The sequence below is a fragment of the Aulostomus chinensis genome, chromosome 8 (genome assembly GCF_037954235.1).
Source record: "Aulostomus chinensis isolate RoL2024-O1b breed Wild chromosome 8, RoL_Achi_v1.0, whole genome shotgun sequence".
Classification (NCBI taxonomy): Eukaryota; Metazoa; Chordata; class Actinopteri; order Syngnathiformes; family Aulostomidae; genus Aulostomus; species Aulostomus chinensis.
Genome location: NC_141327.1, coordinates 15,142,231 through 15,155,241, shown reverse-complemented (window position 1 = coordinate 15,155,241; position 13,011 = coordinate 15,142,231). Strand labels below are relative to the sequence as shown.

The following is a 13,011-nucleotide window of genomic DNA, read 5'->3' as shown; positions in this document are numbered from 1 at the left end:
TCATTCACATTTCTGACATTTGGTAGTAGATCTCCAGGGGCAAGTGAGGAAAAAAAGGCGGGTGTGAGTTTTTAATTTTAGGCGGAATTCAGTGAGTGTGACTGCATTAAAATGCAACAATAGCGGGACATACAAACTCTTGAGTAAAAGAAATAGATACAGCCACATATATTACTGATACATTTTTAAAAGAAATAGTTTGATCAAATATTTAAAGTACTGCCTAAGAATCACAACATTAAAATCCAAATCCAAACACATTTCAGGAAATAAGATCAGCATCATTAAACAGATTAAACACATTCTTTCAGTCTAGTTAAAGTGATCATTTGATGCTCCTCCAGGAGTGAGGGACATGCAGTTACCCCTCGTGTTTTACACATTGGTCCGGAGCTGGTAATCTAAGAAGAGAGAAGAGAAGTGATCATGCTAAAATGTCATTTCAACATTTACTTACAGTTGCTCAACAATACTTGTTCAAAATTAAAATGTCGTAATCTGGTCAAATGGAAAAAACAAACAAACAGTCAAGTACCTCCACTCTGTGTAATGTAGCGGACCCACGGTAAGGCCTGGTAACCACTTTTCTCTATGATTTTCATATATCGCACCTAAGGAACAAAAAAACACAGTTTGTTGAGGCCAGAAACCTGAATGTTTGATCTATGTGATTTACATAAATACAGTTTGCCACACAATGACAACATGGACATGACCTGACAGGTGCTGTCAACACCCTTTGCAAAGCACTGATCTCTCAGGTCATATTTATTTTGACAAGACACGTCACACAATAACATTCTTCAGATCCAGAACAAATTTGCCTGCAAATGGATACTTTACAATTCGTGCGACAGCTAAAACCAGCATGAGCGCGCGACCATGTGTGTGTTCGTACCTGTATTCCTGAGACTGTGAAGTAGGGGATTTCAAATTTCACAGTAATGGGAGGTTTACCCTCCAGCTCATCGTTCTCCACACTGGGCAGACCGAAATGAGCCCTCATTAAAAACTCTTTACCTCCCTAGAAAGATAGATGAGTAAAGAAATGGATTAACCGGACATGCTGAGGAAACTGAAGGCAAATTTAAACAATCCGTTGAGTGGGAACAATTGTGACAAGTTGTGTGTTCCTTACAGGGAAAGACTTGATGGTCCACACCACCATGTTTTTCTCAGGTACATATTTCGCGTGGCCAGTACTGGTTTTGAACTTTGGCGAGTCGGCATCACTGGGGACAGGGACCCTCACCTCCACGTTATTTGCCACGGACTGTTTTTTAAATTGCCCCTTAGCCTAAAAAAACAAAACAAAAAAAACATTCAGGAGAATTTGTAGGACTGTCCACTCTGCTCTTGCTCAGAGACGACGACTGTGCAAGATGTGAGGTCACATGTCGCTGCACTCAGAACATTTTCTATTTGTCTCCACAACATAAATCTGTTGCGAGAGAACTGCAAGCTCTTTTCTTTTTTGACAGCGGCATTAAACCAACACAAAATTCAGTACCTTCACCATGATTTCCACTCTACTGTGAGAGAATTTCTCAATGACCGATTCAATCCATATCAGAGGTTTCACCTGTAAAAGATGAATAATGAGTCTTTAAATCAACCATCAAACATTAAAATGCACGTTTTTCATCTTATTCAAGTTGTAAGGTTATGAGGTAGAACATATTACCATATATGATCACACACTTTCTCCTTTAACAGCCATAAAACTCCCATCAAATGCAACATGTGAAGTATAAATATAGAAAATTAGCATTAGCATGACTAACAACTTGCTCGATAGGGCATCACAAGAAAGAAGTGACAAGAACTGCCGACCTCTACAACTGCCCGTATAAATCAATGCTTTTTTCCAAGTTTTATTCCATTCACCCTCCTACACTCCTTCACCAAGTTTTCTAAAACCATCTACAGTAAGTAGTTTTGCCTGATGCTGCAGACAGTCAGACAAACAAGCTGGTGAGGCAAACTGACATGAGTATTGATGCGGTAGGACATGAGTTCAGACTCCCCGTCTGGAGGAATGAAGGAGATGGTTCGGTCGCTCTCGAAGCGTGAGAGACGCACACACTGGTGAAATTTCACGTCCTCCATCACCACCGTCTTCCCTTTATCACCTGAACACAAAACAACACTTCTCACACTTCTTTTTTTTTGTTTTTAAACTGAAAATCCAGCGAGATAGCTGGGGCTGTGATAGATGTCGCTAGAGGGAGGCGGCAGGCGTACGTCCGGTGAGGGCGAACAGCACTCGGTCGTTGAGGCCCAGCCTCAGTTCAGGCATCCCGGACAGCATCGTCTTCAGCTTGATGCTGCCAACGATGTCACTGCTCATCACGCTGCCGTTGGCGTTCACCTGCGTGAGGAGAGTCAATCATTGTCCTCTGATTTAGAAGCACTACTGTGTGTTGAATCAGAGAAAAAGAAAACACTCCAAAAGATATTACCACAGAAATTACAAATCCCCTGACTGACATTACCACTTGCATTTCTGTGACTACAAATGATAAACTATGTGGCACACACGCTACATACCAAGTGCAATATATAGAAGTACACTTGCATTACTGAAATATGCCTAAACTAAAATCAAGAGTATAGGGATTAACAATACTCTTTCATTTTTCAGCTTTTATGTTTTAAATGTGTCTCTTACTTGTGGTTAAATCTGTCTGTACTTTTGTTAATTCCTGAATTTAATGTCATATTCGTTTCGTCATATCTCTGCTTCTTGTAAAACCCTTTTGAGGACTGCTTCGTCTTAAGTGCTATATGAACAAGCCCGCCTTCCTTACTGATCAGCGGATAATTACTCAAGCGAACGGCCTCTCAAAAAGGAGTATTAGTTACTTCTAAAACGTTGAACATAAATACATTATATTCAATTACGACAAAAAATTGGGGTGGGGGGGTGGAGGTCCATGTTCAACCGTAAAACAAATATGCAGATAAAGCAGGAATTCTACCTGTTCAAAGCAAACAAAACAGCATGAGCCTGTGAAGATTAGAAATGTTAAGAGGATGAACTTCTCCCGGTCCACTGCAGCCATGACGCCACTCATCCTCATTTCTTCATCATTTTCCCTTTGTTTAGTATCAGCCCTCCAATTTGAAGTATTTTTCATAAGTATTTGATACTTTTCATTTGATAACCTTATTTACCATACAAATGCAGGTAAAAGGTTTGAATAGAACAATACTGCCCCGAAAAGCACTTTAGTAGTGACTCATGACTGCACAGCACGTACTGGTTCAGACACCTGCGCTGATTTGATGCTGCTGCCTTGTGGGATTCTCTGTCAAAAAGTTTCGAGAAGCAGCTGAAGTAACGTGTTTATCCTGCGATGTTGCACTGTACAATTTTATACTGTGTATGGTTGACTCAAACTACCTGGTCAGCTAAATCAGCATAACAATAAAAGCTCAGATCAAACTTTATGGGAGCTTTAACCATAAATAAGAACAAATATGAGTACATTCCGTCATTTTCATACACCGTCTCATGGAGCCTCTCATATATGTTTTACTACAGACGTGATCGGTGGGTTCTAGTTTCTACATTTTCTTTTTAGATGGACCTGCAATAATAACAGACTTCTTACCAGCACATTGATGGACTCAATGACGTCGATGAAGACTTCGTTCTTCTTGTATTTGATGCCCTCGGACCTCCAGGAGACGGCGTTGGTGACGGTGGTCGGCACTTTGGTCTTTGCAACCTCCAGCTTGGCGCCCTCCTGTGTTATGTACCTGCAAAGGAAGAGGAGTTGGGATGAGCGCTTCGATGCACCACCACACTCAGACAATCACCAGTGTGCCGTCTCTGTCGGGGTGAGCCTCACTCCTGCAGGATCTTGCTGTCGGTAGTCTGAGGGAATCCAAAGTCCATCAGCTCATCCAGCAGCTCATAGACGACCACAAAATTATCCTGGATGCTCTCCTCCTCCAGCTCTTTGAAGTACTCGGTGAACACCTGCGTGGTGACACGCATAAGAGACATCTGTGCCTTCCCTTCTGATGATCTCTGACGGCCATCGTTCACTGGGAACACGTGGTTTTAGTTCAAAAACTAGACTTAAAACACTCACCTCGACGAGTTTGTAGAGAAATGAGTACACGAGCGAAGCATTTGAATTTTTGTTTGTGGTGGCAACCACTGGAGTCGTGAGGTCAAGGAGAATAGCGCACAATCACGTCTCGTCACCGAGAGGATGAGGGTTATTGAGGACTTCTGTGTGTTGGATTGAGAGGTCACATCCACTGTGATCCTCGCTATCAATATAAGATACACCAAAAGATTTATTCTGTGGCGTGTGAATGTGGGCTCAGAGATGCTACGCTAATCAGTCATTGATTCATCATTAATCTGTGTGTGTGTGTGTGTGTGTGTGTGTGTGTCTGTGTGTGTGTGTCTGTGTGTCTCTCCGTCCAGTACAAAGATACAATACAGGTTGCTGTGTTTGATCCACATGAAGTGAACGTTTCCATGTGACATGACGGGACAGATGAGTCCTTCCTCTTCGTGTTGCATGAGTAAAGGCATGAAGTGGTCGATCTCCGCCATGTCCACGTCGCCTTTGTAGTTCCGACATATCAGCACCTGAGTGGAGACAAGAGCGTTAGCAAGGATGAATTTTCTTCATGGTACATTGAAAGTGAACATAAGGTTAATTAAAGGCGGTCTCAGCTTGCTTTTTGATCACTTCATGTGGGTTCAAGGGGCTCCCTCAACCCCCTAGTGGTCGAAGGCAGAGATGCATGCAGGGATTTAGATGTCATCCACTGTATACGTGGTCTATTAATACAGAAGTAATTGTTTAGCATAATGGCTTAATAGAAACAAGCTGATTGCGCGACTGATTTTGTTTACAACACTGATGTGAAGTGAATCCTGCTCTCATTCTGTGTGTCTGTGTATCTTAGGTTTATAGTCAAGTTTTGTAGAATGTGAAAATTCAGCTGGTGTCCTGATTGTTTGTTGAGGTTTCCAATGTTTGTTGCTCACATTTATATTTACTCATGTTTTTTCTTTTAGTGAAAAAAGACCTGACAGTGCAGCTATTGCTGTAGACAGGTGCTGCCATTAGCTATGGCTCATTTTTTAAAAATGTATATTTTGGAGCACTGTTCTTTACGTAATTCATATTTTTTCACTTCATACACCTGTGAACACATGCAAATAATGATTTGATTTTCTGAATATGCATTGAAATGATGTCTACAATTTTTTTGTGTTTAAAAGACAAGACTTAAAGTTTATTATCATAACCCAGTAGGAAACATCAACATGTAGGAAGCTAGAAGAAGACACCTGTTGTTAGCATATATATGATGACAACTCCCTGCAATTACCTTTTCATGATTGAATAATGAATCATTTTAGCACTAGCCATGCTACACTTACGTGGTGATTCCAATTAAAGCATTCCTTATTTCAGCTGCAACCTTTTGCCACAGACAAAAGCCTTAATAAAAGAGATACAGATATTCACATGTTGATTCACACCTAATACTCTGAAAAAGATGTTTAAAAATGGTTAGGTTTGTTTGAGGTGCTCTTTAGAAGGGTTGTGTGTAACCTGTGAAAAAACAAGAAAATAAAATACATGTCTATAAATGTGAGACTCCCTGACAAAGGTTTGATGACTGCTTTCATTCAGTCAGTACTTCCTTTTAATATTATCTGCTGGTTTGGGGTTCACAAACTAGGACAGACTAAAAAAAAATCCATCAAGCTGTGCTGTAAGATTACTGGTGTTTAACCTAACTAACCTTCATCATCATCATCATCATCTTTGAGGGGTCACCTCAAAGAACTGGATCATAAGTTAACTTCTCTCTCTCTCTCTCTCTCTTTATATATATATATATATATATATATATATATATATATATATATATATATATATATTCATTCATACACACACTTTATCAAATGGCAGTATGTATGGCCTTGTGTTCTGTGGCACTGCAGAAATATCCCAGCATGCAATTTGTGTTTCTCAGGTCGCCACAAAAGAATCATACATTTATAATTTAAATGTTTTTCAATTTTAAATATTACTTATAAAAAAAAAAATCGGTTACCGCGATATTAAAATGAGTGTTTGTTTGTTTTTTCCCTCCGAGTTTCCTGAATGTTGCAGCCTGCGTCTGCATCCCCGGAAGTAGGTGGAAAGGCCAATGAATGGTCTGTCGCGAGTTCATTAATTTTTAACTACTCAAAGACTATTAATGTTTGACAGTTGAGCGAAATTTGCACGGAGTAAAAAGACAAACAAACATATTTTTGCTGTTTGACAGGCTGTCATTTGAAGTGTGGTGTAAAGTCCCACTGCTACACAATAGCCGTTTCTTGAGCTGCAGCGTTCGTTACCTTCCCCTTCAGGTCCAGCACGAACACAGCTGAGGCCGACATGGTAACCAGAACCGGACGCAGACCCACACGAACTCCGCTTCAACTTTCACTCGAGTCTGTCCTGGTTTCAGCGCCTTTTCTCCATCCAAAACACAGAAATTCATCAGCGTTATGAGGTCATGGACTCATTCGCCTCTCTTTTTCCTGAAGTTGTCGTGACGTCATCGCCGCCAGGTGAATCATTCACTAGAGTCGCGCACACCTGAGCGAAGAAGAGAGTGTGTACCGCTCAGTTTGTCCGCTAGAGAGCGCTGCAGATACACGTGAGAGCGGGGAACAGTGGGACTGAGCTGTATCAGGATGCTTAGTGGGTGTGTGGTTTGTCCAGATTTGAGCCTAGTTTCCCCAGACAGATAAACCTGAATAATTACTATCACAAATCCAGAAATGTAAATATTTTTGAACCTTTGAATGATTCAGTTACAGGGCTGGAAATAACAGAAAGACTCAAATATAAAATAGGCTTTAGGCTATGTGTACCTCTATGGAAATCTGTGTTAGGGGCTTAAATCTTCTGTTGTGTATATTATGATTTTAATTGTTAACATAAATTGTGCCCCCAGATGTGAATTAATGACCATGTTTATAGGTTTATATAAATGTACTTCAAGTAAATGCTTAAAAATCCTCCCCATACATACAAGAATACTCTAATAACAATGAACGCCTGTCATGTCTTTTGAAGAAAGTATAATTACCACATTAGAAGTCTTAAAATACCTTTTACATCTCGATGAAGTCTGATCTCACTGTTTGTGCAGTTGCCATTTCAGAAATTTACATTATAATTGAGTATGCTGAAGATCGGCCCAGGATTTGCATTAAAAATGTAATTTTCATGCCACAAATCATGCTTGTTGGATGTTGTAGCTACAGAATTTCATTGAGTTTAGAGAAAATTTCCCCTTTCACCGATGAAACAGTGAAAACAGCCTAGTGTCGCTGCCTGTGGGGCTTCAACATGACGTTTATACACAAGTATGAGTTCTGTCAAAGACCTCACTCTATCATATCTGCCATGTTTGCCATGTCCCTCTACCACCACTTCAGTTACCTTGACAAACCCCAGATAGGAATGACTGTTTGGTCCACATCTGTTCTGATCTCACATCATCTGACATGGCCCATACTTGACCTTGAATGACGGCGTTGACTCAGGGCGTGTGTTGCTGTCACAGGTCAATCTCGTATGACACAAATCTGGCCCAAGTCAGGCCCAACTCATCATATTTTGGCTGCATTTGGCTCTTGTGGTACATGCCAGAGCTGGAAGTGATCTGTGAGATCAGAAAGCCTTCCATATGGGGGCAAAAGCAGTTTGCTGGTTTGCAGTGCTCACAAAAAATAAAACAAATAAAAAATAATGTGTATTTTGTGTTGCTAAAAGTGCATTTTTGATGTAGGCCTTCTCCTCCAGATCCGGTATCACACACACAGACAGAAAATAACAAACAGTGCTTAAAGTTTTGGTGACTTAAAGGTTACTATTGCACCTATTAATGGCTTGCAAGAGAGAATCTCCTGTCGTACGTTTAAAGGATTTTGGTGATGTCAGTGTGAGGGAGAGCTCCCTGCAGCTTCTTCCTCAGGTCTGCAGAAGACTGATCACATGATTTAGCTCCATCTAGGCCATAAACAATACCCTACATGATCTCTATGCACTACCCCCACCCCCTCCTGCTCCTTATGTGTGGCTTTATGTCCCACGTCCCAGCCTCCCTCCATATTCCTGTGTCTGTTTCTCATCAGCATTTGGAGGAAGGCAGTTGCTAAGAATAACACACTGTTTGCCTTTGAAGGTTCAGATAGATGATCCCTCTTTCTCAAACCAACTCCTTTAGCCTGTGTGGGTTTGGTCCTTCTTATCTTGAGACTGTTTATCTACTGAGACACGACCATTACATGACTGCAAAATCTTAAATGTGTGTTCACCGCAGATATGAAGCAGACGGTTAAACCTGAGACGCTTCGTGCTCACTTTTTCTAGTCCGTATGTTCCGTTCTAGTCAGGGTTAGAACCTACAAATATTCGTGCTTTCAAAAGTCAATTCCACAATCTGAATCAATCCAAAGCTACTCCAAAGCCTTTTCCTCAGGATAAGTAGCATTGTCAGGCTGTGTGTAATGTGTGTGTAAGTATCTTGGCTGGATCATGTGATCTGGATTATAGGTCACAACAGGAGAGAAGCAGAACTACAGACAGCAGCTTCCCTATACGGTGGCTGAGCTCCAACACCAGCATATGGAAGCACTTCACAGTCAGACCCATCTTTTATTTACCTTTGCACCATCTGAACTGGAGGGCATTTGACCTATAAAGCTCAACTGTTTCCCACATGTAAAATATGAGTATATTTACTTATTCGTGTATCCATTTGCAAATATGTAACTCCTATGTAGTTGTTGGGCATCAGCAGGCATCAATTGGAATTCTTTTTCTGTGTTATTTGTCATGTAATCGATCGGCTGAAATAGAAAACACTCAGAGAGCTCTTACCCCACCAAGGGTATGAACATAGTGGCACCAGATCTGATTGTAAATTCTCTTTCCAACAACCCAAATTTTGTCTTCCAGATCCAGACAATGATTAATCTCTCAATAGCTTCACATTCTTTCTAATCAAGGTCTCAGCAACATGTGCTCAAATTTCTTAAGAGAATTTTTTAAGACGATCACATTTTAACTTTAGAATCCAATGGAGATGATTTCCAAATCCCCAAAAATATTCGTCCATCATTCAATCCCATGATATCCCCCCCCCCTTGTATTGTTTCAAATCCCTCATAAAACAACACTACACTGGCATGTGATGGGAAAGAGAGCACTGAGTTAAATGACTCCACCATTTGAAGTGAAAGAGGGTCACACCAGTTGAGCTCAGCATGGTGGATCAGAGTGAAAGAGATATGAGAGAGACTTCCTGTACATGGATGCTTTCATAAAAGATTTTAGCGCCAGCTTTGGAGTTGATACAGGACACCCAACTGAGATATTCATGACTTCCTTCACCTTCCACGGATGCTCCTCAGTTTACGTAAGAGTATCGATAATAAACACAAGTCAAGTGTTTGGCCTCAGCACCGGTGTCAGTTGCATCCTTCTACCTCCTGCAGCCGAGGACACTGTGCTACGGCTTGTTTGGCCCACTGGTTGTCAGGCAAACGTTAAACACACTGTTGTTGTTACCTTGCCATCAGAACATTGGGTACCTTGTTTGGTAACCTGACAGGGGAATAGCCATCCTCCATCCTCATCCCCACACCTGTCAATTTTTGTGGAAACGCCTCGTCTGCTTACGTCTCAGTGGTGTGAGAGCCAGCTCCACCCCTTTGTGGTCAGCTGGCCAATAGTGAGGCTGCGCTCATATGCAAATTGTGAGGAGATGGATGACAGACATAACTGGGGACAGGTGTCGTTTGTTACCTGAGCCTCAGGTGTATCTGCCTATTGTCTCATGGGTCTTACCACACAGGCTAATTAGCTTTAAATAGCATTGCGAAAACACAGCGCCGCTGTTTGTTACGTAAAGATTCAATGTATGCACTTTGACTATAGATGTAATCAGTAGCATCGCAGCAGCTGAAATGATCAATTTGTTCAACACAAGCTTCATTAGGTGGATGAATGAAACTATAGAGGCACTATTTTGTGACTGTCAGAGTTCAACCAGGAATGTGGATCCCAGTTCCTGGCAAACAACATACCACAGCTTCAGTGAGAGCTGGGTTCACTACTCAGGTGCACCCTGTTCCTGAGACACACACACACACACACACACACACACACACACACACACACACACACACACACACACACGTGCAGCAGATGTTTTGAGGTGAAACACTTGAAACATTACCGCTCACATGAAAATCGTGTTCCTCTCATCTATGCCCTCATTTAAGCCCTTGCCAACATAATTTTTAAGGACCTAATTTTCTGCATTTTTATTGATATTTATGATGTTGTGATGTATTTTGAGGAACCAGAAAAGCCTTTTTGTTTGCCTTTCTTGCCCCCCCCCCAACTCGTCAAACACAAGTCTATCAACATTTGACACCATTGCCCCATGAGCTGCCTGTCAGCTTTTATAAACCTGTATTGTGATTGTGTTGAACTCTAGGGCGTGTCAGACCTCTTCCTGTCTGTTTCATCCAGTTTCCGAGAACCCGCAGTCTCCAGGAAGTTGTTCTCTTGTGTTTGCACAGCCATAAAGAACCGAAGTGTCTGCCGTTCAGTTTTTCCTCACTGTGATTTAGCAATGTCTGTCTTCATGCAAAGATGTTTTAGCAAGTGTAGCCTGTTGATACACTGCTTTTAAACAGACAGCCATCAGTGAAGACCTACGATTTGTTTGCATTGACTTCTTTAAATCATATTGTTGCATTAACCTACAGGTTGTTGATCCTGTACATTAAAGATTATTGACCACTTATCTCTTAATGACATTCTAATCAGTATATCATTCATCCTTGTAAAGCAAAAGCACCTTGCCTCTCTGTTGTGTGTGTGTCTTTTGTTGATAAGTGAGTTACTACTAAATTAAAAGCTACTGATGCCTCCTCTGTGGACTCTGTGCTCTCTAATGGGCTGCAGCAGACCAGCACCGCCGAGCTGCAGAGGAGAACCATTATGAGGCCTGAATAATGGCAGAGGTTCATTACATTAGAGAGAGGACATCCGCTGGTTGTTTTGTTTTATGAGGAGGCATGGCCAACTTGGACTAGTCAAACAGTACTGCCTTTTCATCCTTATGTGGTATGATCATTCATCAATCATGAGCTGAATTCACATGCTAAGGTAAATATTGTATGTAAGTGGAGCTAGGTATGTTAAATAAACATGTATGTTTAAGATAAGATAAACCTGTTTCTTCTCCCTCCCACAGTGGGGAAATTTACCTTGTTACAGCAGCAAGAAGAAGGAGAATTTAACAAATAGTATGTGAATATAAGGGGTGTGCAAATGTACAAAAATAAGTTACATGTAATAGTAATACACAATAGTAAAACAGGAAGAAGTATGTACAGCAGTGGAGTATTTACAGTCTTAAATATATGTGTATGTACAGTGTTATTCCACTATAAAAAAAAGTTCTGGTGGGTATGTGGTCTGCTGGTTCTACAGCTGCAGGAAGGAAGGACCTTCGATATCGCTGCTTCACACACTTTGGGTGAAGGAGCCTGTCGCTGAAGGAGCTCCTCAGTGCTGTTCGGACGTCCTGCATGGGGTGGGAGTCACTGTCCAACATGGATGACAGCTTAGCCATCATCCTCCTCTCTCCTACCACCCTCACTGAGTTCAGGGGGCATCCCAGGACAGAGCAGGCCTTCTTGACCAGTTTGTCAAGCCTCTTCCTGTCAGCAGTTGAGATGCTGCTCCCCCAACAGACCACTCCATAGAAGATGGCTGATGCCACCACAGTGTCATAAAAAGGTCTTCAGGAGTGCCCCCTGCACCCCAAAAGACCTCAGCCTCCTGAGCAGGTAGAGTCTGCTCTGTCCTGTCTTGTAGAGTGCGGTTGTGTTTGTTGTCCTGTCCAGTTTATTGTTGAGGTGAAAACCAAGGTACTTATAAGATGTCACCATCTCAACGTCTGTCCCCTGGATGTTCACAGGTGTCGAAGGGCAGGGTGCACGTCTGTGGAAATCCACCACCAGTTCTTTAGTGTTTCCCGCGTTGATCTGGAGGCACTGGCACCGGTCCACGAAGTCCTGCATCAGTCCTCTGTACTCTCTTTCGTCCCCATCTGTGATGAGTCCAACGAAAGCAGAGACATCAGAGAACTTCTGCAGGTGACAGGTGGGTGTGTTGGAGAAGTCTGCAGTGTAGAGGGTGAAGAGGAACGGAGCCAGGACCGTATCCTGCGGGGCCCCGTGCTGCTGACGACCGTGTCAGACACACAGTTGCGTTTCATGAGATCATACTTAAAATGATGACAAGTAAGGAGGACATTTTGGAAATGGTTGAAACTGTTCATGACTTCAGGTCAGTTTTAGTCAACTGAAATGAATTGGCAAGAATAGAAAAGTTCATTGGTTTCTCTTGATCTGTACACGGTACTTGAACATACACTGCTCAAAATAAAGGGAACACTAAAATAACACATCCTGGATCTGAATGAAATAGACTTTTGCATAGTAGAATGTGTTGACAACAAAAATTGTCAATGGAAATCAAATTTATCAACCCATGGAGGTTTGGATTTGGAGTCACACTCAAAATTACAGCGTAAAAACACACCACAGGCTGATCCAACTTTGATGTAATGTCCTTGAAACAAGTCAAAATGAGGCTCAGTAGTGTGTGGCCTCCACGTGCCTGTTTGACCTCCCTACAACACCTGGGCCTGCTCTGATGAGGTGGCGGATGGTCTCCTGAGGGATCTCCTCCCAAACCTGGACTAAAGCATTCGCCAACTCCTGGACAGTCTGTGGTGCAACATGGCGTTAGTGGATGGAGCGAGACATGACATCCCAGACATGCTCAATTGGATTCAGGTCTGGAATGGCGGGCCAGTCCATAGCATCAATGCCTTTGTCTTGCAGGAACTGCTGACACACTCCAGCCACATGAGTTC

General features: G+C 42.0%; 1 protein-coding gene across 1 annotated transcript; it reads right to left on the bottom strand.

The window, feature by feature from the left end:
• Positions 1-44: 44 nt before the first annotated feature.
• ap1m2 (adaptor related protein complex 1 subunit mu 2) lies at positions 45-6,606 on the bottom strand. The gene is made up of 12 exons (XM_086210171.1): positions 6,392-6,606; positions 4,459-4,615; positions 4,104-4,171; positions 3,858-3,988; positions 3,618-3,765; positions 2,245-2,371; positions 1,990-2,132; positions 1,511-1,582; positions 1,139-1,297; positions 899-1,024; positions 536-611; positions 45-401 (listed from the first exon to the last, which is right to left on the bottom strand). Exons 1-12 carry the CDS (start codon positions 6,431-6,433, stop codon positions 376-378), a joined length of 1,275 nt encoding a protein of 424 aa, XP_086066297.1. The 5' UTR covers positions 6,434-6,606; the 3' UTR covers positions 45-375.
• Positions 6,607-13,011: the final 6,405 nt, after the last annotated feature.